We start from the raw sequence: 24,474 nt of genomic DNA, 5'->3' as shown, positions 1-24,474 counted from the left end.
GTACCGTACTTTCTCTTATAATGACATGAAGCAAAAAACTATGTATAATAAAAAGCTTACACAAGGATAAAATTGCCAGCAGATAATAAATTAAGAAAAAAAAAATATTTTAACACTGAAAACAAAATTAAACAAAAATTGAGAAGCATTTAGAAGATTCATAATGCAAGTGCTATAAGGCTAGAAGTTAAGTCATGCAATCATGCCTCAGTATTTAACGTATGTGAAGCAATGTACAATACAGGATTATATTCCCCAACACAGGAATACATTTATGGTAAGTGAGGGGGTGGGGCAGGGGTGGGGGGTGTCAGGGAAGAGGAGGGATGGGAGTGGAAGGAGGAGTGAAAGCAAACAGGTACAAATAAACAGGTTAACCCTCTAGTGATTTTGATGGGGACTATGTAAAAACCGGACCGGACTAGACTCCGGACCGCCAGACAGGACATCAAAATCTGCAGTCCGGAGCTTATAGGGTCCGGTCCGGGGGGTGTCTTGTCCGAGAGGGTCCCTGTGATAGCTATCACCAGGGACATGGGGGAGGGGAGATTACAGCCTCCCCGTGTGATCCGGACCGTCCGGTTTCTGCTACATGCCCGGACCGTTCAGGGAGACTTTATTCTAGCCCTCCTCCTCTCCCTGGTGACAGGTGTGACAGGCAGCCCCCCCGGACAGGACACCCCCCAGACCGGACTCTACAAGCTCCAAAATGCAGAGTTTAATGTCTGGTCCGGCGGTCCGGGGGTTTTGTCCTGGTCCGGTTTTCACCCACACCCATTTTGATGTAGTTCAAACCATTCTGTTTTCAAACACATTCCAAATATTATTAAACTCTCAATATAAGCTCCCCACTTCTTATCAACTGTCACAACCCCTTTTTCAGTAGTAAAGATTGCCATTCGACGTTGGTGGTAGATGACTTCCTGCAGAGCTTTTTTCAACTCACACAAGGTTGGAGAAGATTTAGAAATCCAGTGTCTGAATATGATCTGCTTGGCCATATTACTATGTAAGGGACCCACCCATCTGACAAGATCACCATGATGTGGTAGGTAGGCCCACATTTCTCAATTGTATATTTTAATATACTTGCTTGAATTGATCTTTTTTCTGTGTGGCACTACAAGTCGCAGGAAGGTAGAACCTCTTATGTTTAAAATTAGGGGGTGCAGTCCAGCCTTGCTCATTTTACTCCATAATTGTGTATTTACTGGATGTACAGTACACTTGAAGATACAGACCCTTCCATTTGGACTAGCACCCCACCTACCTGACCTTAGGTGTTTTTAAGTAGTGCAACCTTGCATTTGCTGACTACATATTAGAATGGGCACTATGATAGGTAAGACCTGGATAAATATATATAATAATATACTGTGGGTGTAACGTGAATTGACACTAATATGCTATGCCCCTTTCCCATGAAGCCACCATACATTTTTAAGGAGTGCACTGTTCCTATATTAAGTATAAGGGTGTGTGTGTGTGTGGGGGGGGGGGCACCAATTCCCTTTTTGGCACAGTGCACCAAAATATTTCATTTACGGCACTTATATGATGCACTCTTTATGCTGGTAAAAGGACAAAGTGCCCTGGACTGGGAAAGTACCAACAATACAGCCCCTCATCTGAATAATTTTTGCTATGTGTAAATTGACAGATATTGACAAACCCAAAAGCCTCCACACACTGACATCTCCAGTAATGCTGGCCATGCCCCTGGATTGATTACAATAGGAGCAAGTCACAAAGATACACCCCTTCACACAAGATCAAGCCCCTTTTTGCATGTACTGAGTGGTCTCTATGTGCATCAAGTGTTATCACACCCATGTATTTTCACAAGCACCGGTGGGATATGTGTGAGTGGAAACAACCTTTAAATCAGGATTAACACAACTAACGGCCTGATTCAGAGATGGGCTGAAGGAGTGGTGTCATTTGACACAGCTGTTGTACAAGATAAGCAAATGCGTCAAGAAAAGCCTTGTGTAAATAGATGCCTACTGCATTCTTGTGTGATTGTCTGTTGTGTCCCAAGGCGCAACATCTGATCACTAGCATAAACATAAGCCAGCAGCGTAACCCAAAATATAGATTTAATTAAACTAAAATACTTTTACTTTTTTTTTTTTTAGATATATTGTTAGTGTAAATTAGTAAAAAAAAAAAAAGAATCCAAATATCATCACTTTCAATGTTTTTTTGAAACCTAATCATTTATAATACAGTCAAGCAAACCTGATAGCAACCTAGAAAACATAATTCTCTTTTAAGTAAACTGATATGTGCATGCAGCAAATACTTTGTACGTGTACACTGAAAGCATTTTACAGAAACATCTTTAAAACTGTAACTCAAAGAATCATTCATTCATGAGAAATAGTCCTGAATCCAGGGATGGAAATTGTAGACCAGTACATTTATTTTAATTTGCCATAGCTGGATCCAAAAGCCACATGGTGATAGAATGCTATAATTTGAATGTTTCCTTATAAAGTGTGGTGCTTGGAATTGATCCAAGTAATGACAACATTTGATTTAACATGAAATTTATGTGTTTTTTTTTTAAAGGAATAGATTTTTCTAAAAAAAAAAAAAAAAGTAGATGCCATCTACAATTTAGTAAAAGTAGTAATTATCATGTATTCCATTATTTTAACATGGAAACATTTTGTAAATGGGCACACACAGTTATGAAGCCCATCTTTTGCAATCCATGCTGACTCATGTTACTGAAGACGTCTTTCTGCCATTTCCCTTTGCATTTTCTGAAATCTTTCAAAAACTGAGAGAATAACGATTTCACCAGAAGGATGGCTGTTTCTACATGAAAATAAATCGTTAACCCCAACATTTTTTGTTTTGTTCTCTACATCCAATCTTTCTGCAAATACTCTTCTAATATAACATCTAAGAAACATTTCCATAATATGCATTCACCTTATACAAGAAACTGTTAAAATGTTGCATGTGTTTATAATATTTATTTATTTATTAACAGTTTCTTATATAGCGCAGCATATTCCATTGCGCTTTACAATAGCAGACAGTGATACAACAAAACAGGGTATTTACAGACAGTCAACATGTAGGAGGGCCCTGCTCGCAAGCTTACAATCTATAGGGAAATAGGCATTGATACATAAGGATAGATACTGTATTCTTTATTGCATCGATTCCACCAGAACGCAAGGTTCTATGACTGGTTCTGGTATTTGATAAGCTTGCCTGAAGAGATGAGTCTTCAGGGAACGCTTATAGGTTTGGAGACTGGAGGAGAGTCTTATTGTGCTTGGGAGGGCATTCCACAGAGTGGGTGCAGCACGAAGAAAGTCCTGCAGTCGGGAATGGGAGCAGGTAATGAGTGTGGATGAGAGAAGCAGATCTTGGGAGGAGCGTAGAGGTCGTGTTGGATGATATTTTGAGATAAGAGAAGATATGTATGTTGGTGTAGTTTGGTTTATGGCTTTGTGTGTAAGTAGAAGAATTTTGTATTGAATACGGTAGAATACAGGTAACCAATGAAGTGACTGACAGAGTAGCTTTGCAGACGATGAACGTCTGGCTAGGAAGATTAGCCTTGCAGCTGCATTCATAATGGACTGCAGTGGTGAGAGTCTGTATTGGGGAAGGCCAATAAGTGTGTAAGGTAAGGGCGAATTTTAAATATGTTTTTTTAGGTGCATGTGGCATGATTTTGAGACAGATTGTATATGTGCTGAACCCCTACTGCACATGTGATTTATGGGTTTGTGATGGAGGAAGCAGTACAGCATCAGACTGACTGTTTGATGCCACTTCGGACATTAACAAACAGTACACAATATTAAAAAACTAGGTGGCATTATGGGAGTGGGGGAAGATATCTAATTTCTCCCCCATCTTGATAAACAAAAGTGGTCCATCATTTAATGCAGCAGGCTGTCTAGTTTATAATCCATATTCTTCTAACACATAGAACATTATAAATTGTTGCCGACATTTTTAAACAAAACAAGTGCAAATTTGTTTGTCAAACAGTGGTTTCCAAACTGTCTGCTGTGGCACCCTGGGGAGCCTTGGGGTACTTACAGGAGAGCCTTGTGTTGGTAGTTAAATACCAATTAAAATTATTTATGGTCAATGTAATAGGCAAACCAGTGCTTGTGACTTCCAATCAAAAAATATGTGGACAAACATATACAAATCTTATCCCCCACCACAAAAGTGAACACAAGGATGACACACACACACACACACACACACACACACTCTCACATATATGTACATATACACATTTTACCGTATTTATCGGCGTATAACACGCACAGGCGTATAACACGCACCTTCATTTTAAGAGGGGATTTCTAAATAAAAACTTTGAAGCAAAATAAGGGTTGGAACCTGCTGCACTATATAAGACACTGTACTGGAATCTGCTGTGCTATATATATATATCAGGTGCTGACAGCTGTTAATAAATATCTGTATACAGGTCACTGGGAGGAGTTTTAAGCGTGCTGCTGCTGCGAGGACCCGACGGTGCGCAGCAGCAGCAGCAGAGAACACGCGCTTGGTAGGCGCCGCCTTGGATGACTGCGCGCATTACAGGCGCCGGGTGACTGCGCGCATAACAGGTACAACACGCGCCGGGTGACTGCGCATTACAGGTACCGTACCCCGCCGGCTGAAATTACCGCACAGTACTGCCTGCATTACCGGTATATCGGAGTATAGCACGCATATCGGCGTATAACACGCACCCATCTTTTCCCCCTATTTTCAGGGGGAAAAAAGTGCGTGTTATACGCCGATAAATACGGTACTTAATTTATTATTGTTTTCTAAATTTCTCCATAAAAAATTTATGGTCTAGGGGCGCCGTGAAATAAATTCCAGTGCTTAAGGGTGTCTTGATTACAAAAAAGTTTGGGAAGCACTTTTCTAAGGTAAAAATGTTGGTACTTTAGAACCCCTTGCCAAAATAAACTTCAACTTAATTTTGTTATGCACCCCAAATTTAATCTATTTATTTCAACAGAAACTATTTACCATTTATTTTGAAAAAAATGTACTTAAAAAAGAAAATCACAATTGTTACACTTTTTTTGCATTTTCCATTTGTAATTAGATTAGTTTGTTTAATATAATTAATTTACTTTAAAAAAAATGCACAAATCAGCCATTTAACACTTTTAGTTAGTGAGCTTCTCTCAAGCCCACTAACAGCCTTCTGCAAGATTCTGCTTACAAAGTTGTCATTTTGTTTTAGCGCTATCTGGGGAAAATAACTTTGGGGAAACCACTTTTTCATTCACTTTTCCCAGATAGCGTTTGGTTTTGCGAACCACTGTCTAGAGTGCGTCAAATAGACATTTCCAATGTAAAATTCCCAAGTATGCAAAGACTGCAAAATCTATGAACTAAACGTGCATTTGCAGACTCATGCCTAATTGGATTCACCCAGTTGGATGCAGAGTGGACATGATGATTTCGGTATGTGAAATGCTGGGCAGTAAAACCAATCTAACCCATCATTCTGTGGGTCACATGGGTGGTAGTTATAGTAATCTAACTCGCTTTGTTTTATGTACCATAGCGGTGTATAGGAAAGTTAGCAAAGTTTGTTTATCGTAATACAGTAGAAGGTAATGTGTGCAGCAGACATAATGGTAATGTCCTGTGTCACATCACAGGGATCTACTGTACATGAAAATTGTTATTGCACAGCCAGTTGTGGCCTCATGGGCTAGGGGGCATGGCCTCATGGGACAAAGAGAGGATTTCCTCCAGGAGTCCGCTGCCTTCTCAGAAACCTGAGAATACAGTACCACCAAGACCACATCACTAAGTGCCAATTATGGTCCTAACCAGTACTGGAAAAGTATACCTGATTAAGTGGGTACCAAATGTATTCCTCCACTAATATCTGTTAACAATATTTCATTATAAATCTGTGTAATTTAAAATATTCTGCAATGTTTTTCCGTGGAGTGTACAATTCTGAAACAAATTGCAGCCGGCCTATAAAAAAAAGTTTATCTTTCAGGTGCAGCTACTGTATTATGACAACAAAGTGGTAGGTTTGGCCCTATACATTGTATTGTATGTATTGTCGCACCCTGCTGTAACTCATGCTCTGTACTAAATACAGCCACATTCCTGGTTTAGTCATGCATTTGTTGTCAGTATCTGACACATGTGACATATTTCCAGCAGTCTGAAAACCTGTGTTTCTTCTTAAACTGTACCCACGACTGTACAAACCTGTTCGTGCACAAATGTAAATATGGATATTAACTAAAACATATTTATGTCCTGATCTGTGACATAAGCAAGATACAGCCAATAGCGTTTGTGCTGGGTAAGACTAACTGAGAAAGTGGACAAAGTTCAAAAAGATATTGATAAAGGGGAACACCGCACCTAACCATTTCTAAACTCACCTTCAATACCCAACGCATTGCATTCTTCATTTGGGTGTATACAGTAAGACTTATATTTTCCTTTGAAGACACTGTTTAACTTTTCCCTTATTATGCCACAAAAACAACAATAACAACAACAACAACAACAACAACCATATTGTTACTTGAAAAATAATGTACATTATAATGTTAAATAGAAGCAAACAATGCTCCATTTACTTACCAATTTATGTAAATGCTCCATTCTGTATTGCATCCTACATTGTGCCTAATTCAGCATGGATTGTTAAATTCGCAGTGGACAGCAAGGATTTAACCACCGCCCAGACAGAAAGAGAAAATGCCCCTTGATAAAATTGTAAGGTAATTGAAAATGGATCGCTAAACGCGATCCATTCACAATACCCGACACTATCGATTAGTTTTTGCTGTCTATGCAATCGTGAGACGGTCTGAGGCTTCCAATAATCTGCGACTGAGACAGGATGGAAGTGGTTATCGCTGACATCACAGACGCCTGAGCACACCAGTGATTTTTCAGACACACACCCTGAAAAGGGCAGGTTACCACCCACAAAACCCCAGCTTCCTGTCAGTCAAGCTCCACCAATATTGCATTTACGATCCATATGCATTTTCAGTCACCATTTCCACTCGGATATGCGCAATACATACTGTACGCATGCATAGTCCTTGAGAAACACTGAGACAGGCCATGCCCCTTGTCAGTGTGTGCATACAAGGTAGCAATGCATGGGCCACAAATGGGCCCCACATAATTGGGAAATGTAAAACAATGATAAAAATACCTCGTAAAAAAAGCAAAAAATGTATTTCTTTGACAGATGAGAACTGCATGTCTTACCTATTGCTGGAACAGCCAGAACACACATTAATACCCATATTGTCTGAACAGTCTTCAATTTCACAGGCCGATGCTTTGTATTAGCAGTGACCGCATGCAGGAATCCATGGAGCAGCATCCTGAAAAATACAGAATTGTGCTTTAGTTTCATTTAGCTCACCCCTACAGGAAGAATTCACAAGGCTCAATCGGAACACCCAGAAAGAGGGCACTCTACACATGGGGGTTTATTCTAGTTCAATCTTTCTGACAAAATCCTTCTTAGATGGACAAAACCATGTGCACTTCAGGGGGGCAGATGTAACATGTGCAGAGAGAATTAGATTTCGGTGAGTTATTTTGTTTCTGTGCAGGGAAAATACTGACTGCATGATTTTACACTGCAATATAGATCTCACTTTGAAGAAAAACCCCACCCAAATCTAATTCTCTCTGCACAAGTTACATCTGCCCCACCCGCAGTGCACATGGTTTTGTCCATCTAAGAAGGATTTTGTCAGAAAGAATGAACTAGAATAACCCCCATGGTTTGGTCTCTCAGACAGACTTATTTTAGGCAGTTAATAATGTACACTAAAGCTCATACTTAAGACATATGATACTTGCTAACTCTGGGAATATTCTTTAAATCTCCCAAATTTGGGTCCATTTTCCCAGGCTCACAGAAAAGTAGACAGCACTCCCCGGTCCTTCCTACTTTCTCAGTAAAGAAGTCTGTACAGTGTCATTATGAAGTGAAACAATGGATTTACTATTTGAAAACTCTACAACAGTGGTTCCCAAACTGTGCGCCTAGGCTCCCTGGGGTGCCTCAGAACACTTGCAGGGGTGTCTCAGGTTGGTGGTCCAGAACCAATTCAAATTATTTATGGCCAATGAAACAGGCAAAATCAGTGCTTGGGGGCTTCCAATTATAAAATATGCGGGGAAACAGAAGTGAATCGTGTTCCTCACCACATAACTGGACCTAAGGATGACATTTAAGCACAACTTATTTCATTACATTTTTTTTTTATTATTTTTGGTACAAACTTTGGCCTAGGAGTGCCCTGAAAAATATTCTGAAACTCTAGGGTGCCGTGATTCAAAAAAGTTTGGGAACCACTGGTCTACACCCTCAGGGCCTAAACATAGACTTTGACATAAAAAGCTTTTTATAAAAAGTCAACCCCTCTATAAAAAATATACAGTATAAAGTAGAATTATGTATGCATATCCTGAATTTTTGTTATATTTTTCATTTATTTATCTTCTGTATATTCTTTCTATTGTCTTCTTTTTTCAATTGCAATACCATTTTTATCCACTGGAGACCAACATGTGGTTACCTCCAATTTGTAGCCATTTCCTGCAGTGAGGTCCGTTTTTATGAATAAAGTTTTTTGAAAATATCCCTAAATAAATAGAGGGTGGAGAACCAGTGCAGCTATCCATGATTAAGTGCTCCAGGCATGAAATGCGTTGGAGCAGACCTACAGCAAAGCCCGCAAACCGAATCAGGTAGAGAACAGTAGCCGGAAGTACGATAACCAAAACAGGAAGTCGCAGCACGGGATCCCGGCATGAAGTGAGACTCGCTAGAAGCAAGTTCCCGGTACAGTAGTAAGGGAAAGTTACACACACACGGAGGTATCTCTGACCTGTCTCCTCATCTTGAAAAGGACTTTGCAATTGGTCTCAAAAGAGCTTAAACTTTTTCAGTCAATCTGACATTTTATAATATATATATATATATTTTTTTTTTACTGTTTGGTATTGCATACTATTTCTTCTTTCTTTCTATATCTTTCTATCCCCTTTCTCCTAGCGCTTTGATTTTTCAGATCTACTGTATAATGAAGTGAATCGCAATGAAACGCTTCACCACAGCCGGTTCCATGGCAAAATGCTGTGAATTGCAACATTATGCAGCAGCCAAACCTTTCACTCCAGTGTACAATTACAAAGTAGGCAAGTGACATTTAAGAAAATGTATAAGGGTCAGTGATGTGTAAACCCCATACTATAACAATGCGTATTCAGGCTGATTCATACTGTAAGAAGATTTTAGCATCATGCTTAACAAGCACACAGGAAGAGTTACGCTTATTACTTGGGAGGTATCTCCACTGGCCCATTACATATCATGTGTAATATCTGCATTCAGAACAGCAACAACATCAGCAGTGATGAAAAGTGAAGAAAAAGAACAGTAACAGAGATAAGCTTACTCAGAGCAACAAGAATAAAGCATTTTAAAGGCGTCCATGGACAATGTCATCAACAGCCACTGTTCTTTCAGTATCATTCACTAAACTCAGAACAATGAGCAACAGGTGTTGTGCAAGAGAACACTCCTATAAAGAGGGGATCTGTCTACTTCAGGGCACTGGGTCCAAATATATGTGCCTGTGTTGGGAACTGGTCTGCTCGAAAAAAGAAATGTTCATTCTACTCCTTTTCTCTGAAGCACTTAATTACAAATATTAAGTATAATGATAGACTATGAAAACCATGTCCTGAAACCACTCAATACATACTGCAGTGATGACAAAAACTATTCCCGCTAATTATTTTAATAATAGTCATTACACTTTTGAGAAAATGCCAAAGAGGAAGGAAAAAAAGGATAAGGCAAATATCTGTGAGACCTCATACATAGGCTACATTAGGGTATATGCATTAATAGTACACAAGAAAATATTTGTACAGTAGTAACTTCAGAGGGGAAACAATATTGGGCAAATTTCATTTTCCTGACTCATCTCACTATTCAGTCGGAAAAATCGTCACGTACCTGTTCAATGAGACCTTTACAGTCTGCGCCCATATACTAAAGATATTTATTAGTGATTTGCATACTTTTTTTAATCTTCACATTGGACCTTTAAATCTGAAAATGCCCATACACGCCTAATAATAATATCTATAGCAGGGATTGTCAGCCGTGAAAAAATTGTATGATTGTCAAAAATGTTGCACAGAAGACTGATCATCACTGATCATACCTTTAGAATTATGTCCAATCCATGTCCAATCCATTGCAGACTGACCAACATGTCGGTCAATCTGCAATGGTGATTACGATCACTTTTTGATTGTAATTGTCAATTGGGGAAGCTCAGACATCAGCAATCATCACAAAACTGTTCAACTGGCCCAATCTATCACAGATATATGGGCAGCTTTAAGCAGCCCATACACGTCCCGATGCGGGCGTGCATTGTGGGCTGCAATAGCAGGAATCACATTGCATTGCATTGCATGTGCATGCGTTGTGCATGCAATGCGATGCACTTTGATGAAACCTAAGTACAAAAAGTATGTGCTAGCACATACTTTTTGTACTGTGCGATGATGTGCGCGGGAGCGCGCACCTCAAAGCACACATCGGCTCAGCACGCTTAGCAGCGTGTATGGGCAGCTTAAGGCCTATACAGTTCTGCGTACTGGAAACAATGATTTTAAAATGTTTAATATTTAATTAGGACATCTAACTAATAAATAAAGCAGCGCTTGACCACAGTATTATTATATTAAAAGCACAGAAGGCAATGACTGTGCATCCAAGTAGGAGAATAAAGCGTACGCCAATAATTTCATGGAATGTACCACGGACAACATATACTAGATGGCAAGGTTCTGTCTGGTATGGCTCATTGGACAAAAAGCAACATGTAGGAAGGTGGACATGACTGAAGGTCCATATGGGTTAGGTCAACAGAGTCATTAGGTCGACAAGTAATAGGTCTACATGGGGAAGGTCGACAGTCAAGAGGTCGACATAGGGTTTTTCACCTTTTTTTGCCGCGAATTTTGACCCAGTCGACATGGACACTGAAACGTAGCACCGAGTCCGCTTCCACGGCTCACTATTTTATTCTCCCACCACACCCTAGTGGATGGTAGGGCATGAAATACCACCTGTCGGCACATGCCGGCTCAAAAAAAGTGAAAAACCCCATGTTGACCTTTTGACTCTCGACCTAAACCATTCCGACCTTCAGTCATGCCGACGTTCCTGCATGTCGACCTTCAGTCATGACGAGAGTTTAATGGATATTAAAGACAACACTAACTTATAGTATATAGGTTCCCTACTCATATGTAACAAATTGTGATCTTTGCATAATAATATACTGTATGAATTACCAACCACTGTGCTAACCAGTAGCACACGCAGGGGGGGGGGTTTATGAGTACCCAGAAACCCCTTTAGGAATCTAACGACCCTAGTCTGAAAGCTGAGGGTCCCCTCTTTCTAGGGGTACAAGAATTTTAGGTACTTGTTTCCTAGCACGGCCACACCGATTTACATCGGGGTGGTCGTGTCGGAAAAATCGGGTCGATCGCATCGCATGCGATTTGGTCGCATGCGATGCGATCGACGCGACCGACCGATTTTGGACCCGATTTTTTTTTTTTAATGAAATGTAAATCGGGTCCCTGGGACCCGATTTTACATTGGATTCAATGTAAAATATTCCCAACCCCCCCAAATGTCACGGCGTACACCCCACCCCACGATAGACGCCATCCCGAAGCGTGGCGAGCGTAGCGAGCCCACGAGGGGCGGCGGTGCGCGTCCTCCGACCTTTTCATTCCCCTACTATCCACGTCGGCGTGGAGTTGAGAATAGAATAGTGTGGCGAGCGCAGCGAGCCACCGAGCCCGAAGCGTGGCGAGCGCAGCGAGCCCCGCGAGGGGACGCGTATACCTGTGAAGTTATACGCGTCCGCTCGCCACGCTTCGGGCTCGGTGGCTCGCTGCGCTCGCCACACTATTCTATTCTCAACTCCACGCCGATGTGGATAGTAGGGGAATGAAATAGTCGGAGGACGCGCACCGCCGCCCCTCGCGGGCTCGCTGCGCTCGCCACGCTTCGGGTTGGCGTCTATCGTGGGGTGACGACGGGGACATCTATAATGTGAAATGGGTCATATTGGCCCATTTCACATTTTTCACATTTTTTCACGATTTCATTGTTAAAAAATATTTTAACATTGAAGCCTATGGAAAAATCGGGGGCATCGCGTCGGGACCAATGTTAATGGTCCCGACCGACGCGATGCCCCCGATATTTTACCTTTCCCGACAAGATTTCAATGTTAAAATATTTTTTAACATTGAAGCCTATGGAAATATCGGGGGCATCGCGTCGGTCGCGTCGGGACCAATGTTAATGGTCCCGACCGACGCGATGCCCCCGATATTGTCTCCTAGCCGGCAAAATGGACCTGATTTCAAAGGAAATCGGGTCCATCGTATGGATCGTGTACCTTAACTTAAAGGTACACGATCCATAAGATTGTGGCCGTGCTAGGAAACAAGTACCGAATTTTAAAAATCGGCCCTGGGGAACCGGAGCTATCTGACTTCAAAGCAGTGGTCCCCATCCAAGCCTGTTAATTGCTCTTCCTAGTCAGATATTTCAGGTTCTGTCTGACTTAGAGTTTTTCTGAGGGTATATTCCAAAAGCTGCGACTCTCCCCCTTTGATGGACATGAGAAGCTTGTCTCTAATATTCCCAGAACCAGAGATATCAGCCCTCCAGCAGCTGGTTACTGCTCTAGCTCCACACACCTGGTATGTAGTTTTATATACTCATTGGCAGATTGCTCTGCCTCCTGAAATCTCATCCCCTAGTACCCAATACCATTTGGTAGGTGGGATTCTCTAGTTCTTAATTCCATTAAAAGCTAAGAAATCTTTTTCCGGGAACTGGAGATATCTGCAGTCAAGCAAGTTGTCCTCCCACCAGAAAATTATGAATAATAAGCCCACTCCACTATACACCCTCCTCTGCATATTAAACATCCTCTACCACCCTGGAAGTTATGTATCAGGGCCCCTTCATTCAGCCCAATGCCCCCTTCTCCCACCATCTGTGCAGTAAAAGGGTAATTAGTGGAAATTACTGATCCAGGCCCTACATGCTGAGCGGTTGATATTATACCACCTACCACCCGGGGCACATCAAAGCTTCCGCTCATAGCACCCCCCACCCCTACCGCTGGAGGATCGGTAAGGGCCCCAATACATTGCTATGCCCAGGGGTCTACACTGCTGTTAAATAAATAAATATATATATATATATATATATATATATATATATATATATTATTATTATTATTATTATTTATATACATTTGGTCTATCTATAATACTTTAACTGACTCGGCATATAAGTGTCCATCTCCGTACTTTGCTCCGCCCCTCTCTGGAAACCCCCTTCTGAAAATCCTGCGTTTGCCCCTGCTAACATCATAAAGTGTCTTTAAACCACTATTGGAACCACAAACTAACAACTGAGAAGTGTTTGTAAAAGCATGGAACAAACTATAGAACAACTATAAACATATGTCCTTCTGGCTTATGTATACCAAATATGGCACAAGGAAGTGGATAGCTTATAATGCTTGGCAAGACACTTGTACAAGTTGGATCACATTTTTGAATTGCTTCCAGGCATTTAATTCGCTCAAAAGCAACTGGGAGAGACCTTGACAGGACACATTGCAATGTATTGTACAGGACATAATACAATGCATGGCAGAGAGGGGCCGATTCACACAGGTCCGAATTCCTACCTGTCCCCAATGGTGGGGGTCTGCGCATGCGCATACTCGCACATGCCCACTTGCAAACTCCTTTGGCAGTCAAGGGGCTGTTGCTGGGCCCACCCAGCTTTCCATGGGCATTCCCACAAAAACGGTGTGTGGACCCATATAAACGTTAGGCGTACCCCTGCGATCCTTTACCAGATTTAGAATACAGTAAGTTATACTGAAAAAGTATTTAATTCTTCAGAAACTCAACAGTCATGTAACTATCCCTGAGCGCGATGGCACCCTTGGGCCTGGAGGACAAGCAGAACTGTGACCCATGGCATTACACTGCCAACTACTTGGGTTACATAAGTATAGACTGTTCAGGAATTGCATTCGCTGTGGGCACAGTATGATGGTTGAACAGATGTTTATGGTTTTTTTCTTACACTGAAGGCTTCTAGTGAAAGCCATTCACTACATGACCACAAGTGAGCCAGTAACACCTAGCAAACAGCCAAGTCTGTCACTTCAGCCTTCAACAAAGAAGACAGGAGTGAGTTGGAAAACATAAAAGACAAGTATCGCACCTCTTACTTTTGATTCCTCTAACAGCCAAAATAATACTGTAAGTGGCTTCCATCATGCCACAATACTGTACAGTATGGGTCTAGACAGGCAAAATAAGGGAAGAGAGTCCAATAGGATGCAGCCAGGACAACTTCCCAAAATACTACAGGAACAGCAGATCTTTTTTTGGAAGATCACAACAAGGTGCATGCTCTGATTTTGATTGTGGGAACCTATTCTGGTTGCTTCGCAACCAGAATACGTTGGCAGACCAACCAATGGTCAGGCTGTGCGCATGCGCATTTCTGCTCATGCACATACGCAGGGTGCATGCACCCTACACAGCGGGCGGGGAGCGGAGAGGGGTGTGGGGTGCCAGGCAGCCTCATTACCAATAGGGAACGCCCAGGGTTCCATGGGCGTTCCCATGAGAACGCTGGCCATTCTGATGGTAATAAGGGCATGACGGACAGGTGGGGGGGTGGACAGCTGACATCACCGGATGTCAGCTGCCCGCCTACTTCCCCCCGAGCATTCATGCATATATAAGGATGCTCAGAGCAACCTTACATATCATTCGATGGTCGGCGGCCATCAAATGATTGGGGTGGGTCCCCAGAGCCTGCAAATGGATGTTTATGTTAAACATCCATTCGCAGCCAGTGCCAGCTGCGAGGGGGGGAGGGGGGGGCGGAGGCCCGGCATTCGCAGGGCAGGGTTTGGTGGACTCGCAAAGCTGCAAATTCGCAGAATAACCCTCTTGCTACAGCCACATTATGAAGGAATATGTCACACTTATACAACCAGGGATTATAGGTTTTATATGTCACTTGTTTTCCTTTAAATAGTGTACTTGGTTTTTACTTGAACTGTGGTGGATACAAGGTCACATAAGACGTACTTGCTATGATTCTAGAGACGTACGTGCTATGATTCTAGAGACGTACTTGCTATGATTCTAGGCTTTTTGTCTATGTATTTTCAATACAGTTTTGTAGATTTGTATCCACTTTGTGGGCCTGATTCAGACCTGATCGCTGGCCTGCTAATTTTTGAGCACCGCCACAGCCACCTCCCCGGCAGAGTGTAATCCCACCCTGTGCAATCGCAGCCATGTGAATATGGGAAAACCCATTCGCAATCACTCACCATCCAATGGATTTCCCTTCCACTCCTCCCTATGTGCAGCGGAGATGGGGCCAAATTCAGACCTGAACAAGCAGGTCTGAATCGGCCCATGTACCTCTCCTCTGGAAGCTTTTCTAAATCTACTCCTATGTCTTTATTTGGAGAAGGTCTTTGCTATCTGCAGTGATATCTCATACTGTAGATGTTTTGGATTATAAGATCCCTTATTTTTATACAATTCCCAAATAAAGTGTCAAATACTCCTCTCAGTCTAGTACCGGAGAACCTGCTGAACTCACTTAGCTGCAGTGTCCACTTTTCATACTGTCCTGAGCCTTTCACACCCGTCTCCAAAGCATCTCCAGTATCTGTGGACCCCGGGAAGGTCAGAGAACAGTATTGCTCACATTTTTCAGGCGGGTATGGGTGATTTGGTTGACCCATATTAGATCAACATGCATTGTGTCGACCACTGAAGGTCGATATGGCTAGGTCGACACATGAAATAGGTCTACACATGTCTAAGGTTGACAGGGTTGGAAGGTTGACTAAAGCATTAGGTCGACAACGGCAAGGTCCACATGAGTTTTTCTCATTTGTTGTCCCAAAATCTCGCCATGCTTCGGACACTGGCCCTTATTCTGATCGGTGCGGATATTCACGCTTGCGTACGGCCCGCCGATGTTTATCGTCTGCGCATGTGCAGAGGTCACTCTGCGCATGTGCAGGCGATTTCGCCGCATGTATTCTTTATACGCCGCACAGGGGGCGTAGAGGGGCGTGAGGGGCTACTTATCCTCATTACCCTATGCATACGCCCCGCGTTTCATGGGCGTTCCCATGCAAACGCGGGGCGTATGCATGGTAATGAGGCCGTGATGCGTGGGTACGGGGCGGGCAGCTGACAGGATGTCAGCTGCCCGCCCCCATACAAGATTTCACACGGACAAGTGTCCGTGTGGTCTTGTGTTGCGGGACCTGGTGGAGCGTGCGGCCCTGCATTCGATGTTCGGCGACCATCGAATGCAGGGGCTGCTCCCACCATGGAGGAGGCGTATCCCCGTCCACATTCATGCGGACCGCCACATATCCGCATACGGACGGAGGTGGCGATCCGTATGGAAGGCGGGGATTCGCCAAGACGGACATCACAGCATATTTCTGATCGGGCCGCACCGATCAGAATAAGGGCCACTATTCTATTCTCCTTCTAAGTCGTAGTGGATAGTAGGAGGACATGAAATGCCCCTGTCGGCACATATTGGCTTAAAAAATAGGAATTTAATACCTACCGGTAATTCCTTTTCACGTAGTCCTTATGGGATACTGGGAATGGTCTTAAGACATTGGGTATTAGAGGGTATCCGCAGGAGACAGGCACATCTATAACTTTGAAGCTGGGTGTACTGGCTCCTCCCCTCTGATTCCCCTCCCAGGAACCAGTTAATGGAAAAACTGTGCCCGAAGGAGAATGTACATATGAGAGGAATAACATATATGTCACCTATGTAAACATAAGTGTGAATAGTGTGGTGAGATTTATGCCAGCACACCCGCATTCATACAAAACAATAAACAACTATAATACCACCAACTGGGTGGATTTTCTTTAACAAGGTCACTGAACTAGACCTTTGAACCAGAAGACCATAAGGTGAACTTCTGAACTTAAACAGCAGAATAAGCTGCAGCCAGACCCCCGCACGGGGCGGGCGCCCAGTATCCCATAAGGACTACGTGAAAAGGAATTACCGGTAGGTATTAAATTCCTATTTTCACTAACGTCCTTGATGGGATACTGGGAATGGTCTTAAGACATTGGGGATGTCCCAAAGCTTCCAGAAAGGGAGGGTACGTGCGGAGACTGCTGCAGTACTGCCTGCCCAAACTGGGTATCTTCTTGGGCCAAGGCATCAAACTTGTAAAATTTTACAAAGGTGTGTTGCCCCGACCATGTAGCAGCTCTACACAGTTGCAGAGCTGACACACCCCGAGCAGCCGCCCAGGATGCGCCCACCGATCTGGTGGAATGAGCCTTTAAAACCGGAGGAGTCGGCATGCCTGCCGTCACATAGGCTTGTTGGATTGTAGTCCTAATCCATCTAGCAATGGACTGCTTAGATGCAGGGTGTCCCTTCTTTTGTGCGTCATACAGAATAAATAGACAATCTGTCTTCCTGATTCTTAACGTCCTCTGGACATACACACGCAAGACACGCACCACATCCAGGGATACCGGAATATCCGGCGAACCAGATGCAGACGGGACCACAATTGGCTGATTTAGGTGAAAGGAAGAAATCACCTTGGGAAGAAAACGCGGGTTTGTTCTCAACTCCGCTCGATCTGAGTGGAAAATCAGATAAGGACTTTTACAGGAAAGGGCTCCCAATTCAGACACTCTCCTAGCCGAGGCTAGGGCCAAAAGGACCACTGCCTTCCAGGTGATATACCTCAACTCAATTGACTCCAATGGTTCAAACCAGGAGGATTGAAGGAAGTTTAGAACAACGTCCAAACTCCAAGGAGGTGTAGGAGGTACAAAGGGAGGCTGGATGTGAAGCACTCCCTGAAGGAAGGTCTGTACTTCCGGGATGACAGCCAATTTTCTTTGGAAGAATATGGACAGGGCCGAAATCTGTACTTTTAGTGAGCCCAGACGAAGACCCAAATCCAATCCCGCTTGTAAGAAGCACAACAACCTATTTAGGTTGAATTTTGCAGGGGGAACCTTCTGTTCCTCACACCAACCCACGTACTTTCTCCAGATCTTGTAGTAGTGCGTGTTTGTCACCGGCTTTCTGGCCTGAATCATCGTGGTGATAACTGACGAATGCAGACCCTTCTGAGCTAAGATTTTCCGCTCAGCCTCCACGCCGACAAACGTAGCCGCCCTAAATCTTGGAAGACGCAAGGGCCCTGTGTGAGAAGATCTCTCCTTAGAGGCAGAGGCCAAGGATCCTCGATCAGCAGGCTCTGTAGGTCCGAGAACCAAGCCCTTCTTGGCCAGCCTGGAGCCACAAGAATGGCTTCCACTCCCTGACTTCGAACCCTTTTTAGAACTCTTGTCAGCAGTGGTATGGGTGGAAACAGGTACACCAAGGGAAACACCCATGGAATTGTCAGGGCGTCTATTGCCACTGCGCAGGGATCCCTGGTCCTTGTGCAATACATGGGGACCTTGTGGTTTAACCGGGATGCCATCAGATCTATCGATGGCTGGCCCCAACGGTCCACAATTGCTGCAAACACCTGCGAGTTCAGGCTCCATTCCCCGGGGTGGAGGGCGTGACGGCTCAGAAAGTCCGCCTCCCAATTGTCCACACCCGGGATAAAGATGGCCGACAGAGCCACCACGTACAATTCCGCCCAAGCCAGGATCTTGGAAGCTTCCTTCATGCAAGTCCTGCTTTTCGTGCCTCCCTGGCGATTTATGTAGGCCACAGTTGTGGCATTGTCGGACTGTATCTGGAGCGCCCGACCTTGGAGGAGATCCTGGGCTTGTAACACTGCATAGTATACAGCTCTCAGCTCCAGTATATTGATGTGGAGTCTCGCTTCCCACCGAGTCCACTGACCTTGAAAGGTTCTGTCCATGGTCACAGCACCCCATCCTTGTAGACTCGCATCTGTTGTGAGTCGCACCCAATCTTGGATGCCAAATCTCCGACCCGCAAGCAGGTTCGACTCCTGGGTCCAACATAGAAGGGACTGCCGGGACTGATGCGACAGAGAAATCCTCTTGTACATCAGGAGATGGGAGCCCGACCATTTTGCCAACAGATCCAGTTGGAACACCCTGGTGTGAAAGCGTCCGAACTGAATGGCCTCGAAGGTGGCTACCATCCTGCCCAATAGCTGGATGCATTGGTGAACCGACACCTGAGGCTTTGCCAAAATCACCATCACCAGGGATTGTATGGCTTCCATCTTCTCCCGAGGGAGGAAAATCCGCTTCAACTCTGTATCTAGGAACATTCCTAGAAAGAGGATACGACGCGACTGCGTCAGGAAGGACTTGGGGATATTTAGGATCCACCCATGCTCGGATAAAACCTGCCTGGTTTTTGCTATATCCTGCAGCAGGACCTGCTCCGACCTTGCTTTGATCAGCAAGTCGTCCAGGTAGGGGATAATGTTGACACCCGACCTCCTGAGTAGTACCATCATCTCTGCCATCACCTTCGTGAACACACGCGGCGCTGATGACAGGCCGAATGGCAGCGCTCTGAACTGAAAGTGCAGATCTTTTACCGCAAACCTCAGGAAAGCCTGGTGTGGACCCCAAATTGGTATGTGGAGGTAGGCGTCCTTCACATCCAGCGATGCTAAGAACTCTCCCTCCTCCAGGGTTGCTATTACTGCCCGGAGGGACTCCATCTTGAATTTGTAAACCCTTAAGAACAGGTTTAGTGACTTTAAATTTAAAATGGGGCGTACCGAGCCATCCGGCTTCGGCACGAGGAACAGATTGGAGTAGTAACCCCTTCCTTGTTCCTCCAATGGGACAGGTGTGATAACCTGTGACGTCAGCAGGCGTTGTATAGCCTGTTGCAGGTTCACCCGATCTGCCTGTAGGGCCGGCAGACCTGATTTGAAGAACCTGTGAGGGGGAGGTTTTTCGAATTCCAACCTGTAGCCGTTGGTAATAAGATCCCTCACCCAGGAATCCAGGTGAGAGACTGACCACACGTGGCTGAAAACTGACAGGCGACCCCCCCACCTCGCAAGTGACTCCAGGGCCGGAACCCGAGTCATGCTGCAGGCTTAGAGGCGGCGGCATTAGCGGCACGATCCTGAGATCCTGTGCTGGCGGGCTTTCTGAACCTACCGCGGCCCCCTCTGGCGGCCGAGCTGGAGCCTCTCGCCCTCTGCCTGGGCCTGGAAGGCCGAAAGGACTGAGACGCCTGAAAGGACTGGGAAGCATGCCCCTGAAAGGGACGTTTTGCGTGAGTGGAAGCTGTCGGCAGAAAAGTCGACTTGCCGGCTGTAGCCTTGGATATCAGGTCGTCAAGTTCGCTACCAAACAACTTTTCTCCCTTAAAAGGCAAACTCTCCACACTACGCTTTGACTCTGGATCAGCTACCCATTGTCTTAACCAGAGAGCCCTGCGGCCCGAAACCGCCATTGCGGAAGAGCGAGCATTTATAGCTCCAAGCTCCTTTTGTGTGTCACACAGGATCTTTGCAGTATCCTGGATATGGCGAAGTCTCTCTCCGACCTGCGCCATTGACATATCGGCCAGCATGCCTTCCTGGATTTGAGAAGCCCATGTATAAATGGACTTAGCCATCCAACAACTGGCGAGGACAGGTCTCTGAGACGCCCCACTCGCTGTGTACATGGACTTAAGGGTAGTATCCAGTTTTTTGTCTGTACTATCCTTTAGTGTTGCTGCCCCTGGAACGGGGAGAACCACCTTCTTGGACAGTCTGGACACTGACGCATCCACAACCGGAGGCTCTTCCCACACCGCTCTAGTGGCGGGATCAAAGGGAAAATTTGACTTGAACCTTTTAGAAAGTTGGAAACGCTTTTCAGGTTGTTTCCAAGCCTCCTTAAACGTCTCATCAAGGTCAACTTGTTCAGGATAAACAATTTGCTGTTTCCTTTGGGACCCAAAAAACGGATCACCTTCCTGCATGTCTGCTAAGGGAAGGTCTAACACTTCTCTTATTGCTGTAATAAGAGGTTCAGGGCCTCTAAGAGATGACTGTGAATCAGGGATCAGAGCCCCGTCGTCCACATTATCATCTGTGTCGTCACCCGCCTGCAGATCATCATCTGAATCAGGCAACATGGCGGTCGCAGCACGCTTCCGTGACTGGCCCGTGGTGGTATTCATATTATCCACCCGTGCGGCTAGAACTGTTAAGTCTTGCTGCACCTGTTTGGTCTGCACTGTATTTGCAGCCAATTGAGTTGACACTGCCTGCAGCATAGTTTTAATGCCTGCCGCCCACTCAGGCTCTTGTGAGTCTGATTGAGGAGTACCACTGATCTGTGAAACCCCTGCCCCACTCGTTTGAGTGGACATACATTCCTCAGAGGTAATCTGTGAGGTGGACTTAGGCACAAACTTGCTGCTGCAAATGAGACAGGTTAACTTCCTCACCATGTTGGGGGAATAAGTAACCTTTGTTCCACAAACACACCACAATCACAATGAAATAAAATATATATATATATATCAATGTGCAGTGTATAGCAGCTATATATGTGTGAGCTCTATCACTGGAAGTGTGTAGCTTAACAAGCACGTGGGGGAGCGCTCAGATTACACTGAGGAGACCAGCACACCCTGTACAACCTGAACTCCTATTTAGGAGTTGGTAACACGCATAAACACAGAACAGTGTGATCAATTAAGCGATTTTAGCGCTAAATACACTTGCTGTTTTCTGCAGATTTCCTCTGTCCAACACCTCACCGCTGAGGAGTGATCTGTAGGCTGTAATGGCACCCAGGGAGAAGCAGGAAGTAGTGTATGCGCGCTCAGAGCTCTGGCCTCGCTCCGCTGAAGCCCCGCCCCCCTGTGATGGCGCAGGGGCTTCACTGATCTTTATACTGGCGCTGGCTGTCAGTTTTAATGGCGCCCTTTACACTGAACAGCGTTTTGAGGTGGGATCTGCCCTGGTAGCCCAGGGACTGTCACCCGCAGCCAGTCTGTGACGGGGGGTCTGCGCAGCCCCTGTGCAGGGTACCGCGTCTGCCGCCGCCGCCATCTTGCCGCACAATGAGCCGGGGTACCCCACTGTGGGGACCCCGGTTTCTACTCACCACAGACGTCTTCGGACTGTGTCAGGAGTGTGCGGCATGCTGGGGGTGAGTATCACTGCAGCGCAATGCCCGTGAGTACAAACACCCTCTCAGGACAGTGGTCCTGCAGCAGGGACAGCTCGGTACCTTAAGAGGCCTGCAGCTGAACCCTCCTCAACTGACTCCCACGAAGCAGGGATACTGTGAAGTCCAACACAGTAACCCCAAAATAATAAAAGAAAATAAACTGAAGACAAACTCTCTGGAGCTCCAGCAGTGTGCATCCTCTCCTGAGGGCACATTTTTCTAAACTGGTTCCTGGGAGGGGAATCAGAGGGGAGGAGCCAGTACACCCAGCTTCAAAGTTATAGATGTGCCTGTCTCCTGCGGATACCCTCTAATACCCAATGTCTTAAGACCATTCCCAGTATCCCATCAAGGACGTTAGTGAAAACTCTGTAAAAAATGAATGTCAACATTTTGACTGTCGATCTTGCCATTGTCGACCTATTGCTTGTGTCAACCTTCAAACCCTGCCGACCTATTTCATGTGTTGACCTAAGCTATGTCGACCTTCGGCGGTCAACCCAATGCATGTCGACCTAATATGGGTTGACCTAATGACCATGTACCCAGCAGGTGACATACAGTATGAAGTGCATGACAAAGGCACACCGATAGATCAAACATTCAACTCATTTCTATAACATGTGACTCCATCATTATAGGACAGTGGTTCTCAAACTGTGGGTCCTGACCCCAAAGGGGGTCGCGACCATCTCTGCATGGGGTCGCGACTCCATGTTGCTGACCATCAAGCTGATTACTTATCTAATCTCTGAGCCAGTGATACGAGTTTGAACAATCAGATGAATTGTCTTTTACTTCAGACTCTTTGCATCATTTTGGGCCTCCACAATACTGCCATGCATGTGTGGTCTGCAGACCACACATGTGTGGTGACCGTTCTGTGGTAACTTGATGGGGTACTGTAATAATATTTCTTGTATGACAGGGTCCCAGAGCAAAATAGTTTGAGAACCGCTGTTATAGGAGAATGCTGCACACACCTGAGAATCCATTGTCTGTGTGTTCTCTATAGAGAAACCTCAATCCAAATAGGAATAATACTCACTACTGTGAGCGGGGAGGATGCTTTAGGCTAAATTGGTTTTCCTAAGGAAGCATCTCCACTTATTTGCTATGTTGCATGTATTGTTCTATCCTTTATGTACTGTAGATATAGCCTCTAACGTCAACTAAGTTCTCCCTACCCATATTAAAATCCACTTCCCTCAATCAGTCCCCCCACACCCCTTCCAATATTTATCTAACATGCAGCATTCCATAGTAGTCTGCTAGGAGACTGTTTTTTTTTTTTTTTTTTTTGGGGGGGGGGGGGTGTACTTTGTGACCTAAAAACCTTTAAAACAATTTATTCCAAGAACCCCACCCAAAAGAGCCTCATGTTCAGTCTCTACAGTTTATTCAACTCTGCTCCTTGACCTGTTACCAAAGTACAGCCCAATGTATGAGTAACTCATGTGGCCCACACACGGTGCTATGTTACCTTGCGACGCACGCTCCTGCGCACATCATTTCGCAAGGTACAAAAAGTATGAGCTACACGTACCTTTTGGACTAGATCGCATTGCATCTAGTTCACAACACACACTGCTTTAGCACATCGCATGCTTTGTGAACTACAGTAGATGCCATGCAATCTAGTCAAAAATGCGCGGTGCGCATCACACCATGTATGGCCAGCATTACAGCCACAGGACGCTGGGAAGGTACCAAATCCCCTTCTCTGTTACATATGAAGCAGTTATTTCTACTTGTTCATAGAGCATAGTTAATAAGGGTATGGATCGCTAGGTCGACAGTGTCTAGGTCAACCACTATTATATCGACAGTCAGTAGGTCAACACGTGCAAAAAGGACGACATTTGTTAAGTCGACATGATCAAAATATTGACACAGCAAAATGTCGACATAGAAAAGGTCAACATAGGAAATGACGCCATACGTTTTCACGTTTTGCAATAATGTCAACATAGGTCGACGTGGACACCCTATATGTATGCCTGCATCACACATATTACTCGCTAGGCTCGATATGATTCAGGCTCGCCATGCTTATCCCTCTAAGATAGACCAGTTTGCTAGTGTCAGATTTTTCACAACTTCAACGTAATGTATGTCAACCTTTTT

General features: G+C 44.7%; 1 protein-coding gene across 2 annotated transcripts in view; it reads right to left on the bottom strand.

Annotated features, from left to right (window-relative positions):
• Positions 1 to 24,474, bottom strand: part of ADGRG2 (adhesion G protein-coupled receptor G2) — a 145,021-nt gene that overhangs the window by 107,176 nt on the left and 13,371 nt on the right. For both annotated transcript variants that reach the window (XM_083172497.1, XM_083172498.1), the window contains exon 2: positions 7,276 to 7,394. In XM_083172497.1, the coding sequence (XP_083028623.1) occupies positions 7,276 to 7,393 (118 nt within the window). In that variant the 5' untranslated portion in view covers position 7,394. The remainder of the gene's footprint in view (positions 1 to 7,275; positions 7,395 to 24,474) is intronic.

This window comes from Crinia signifera, chromosome 2 (assembly GCF_055691185.1).
Source record: "Crinia signifera chromosome 2, ASM5569118v1, whole genome shotgun sequence".
Taxonomy (NCBI): domain Eukaryota; kingdom Metazoa; phylum Chordata; class Amphibia; order Anura; family Myobatrachidae; genus Crinia; species Crinia signifera.
The sequence above is the reverse complement of the archived record's forward strand: the minus strand, read 5'-3'. Positions and strand labels throughout refer to the sequence as shown.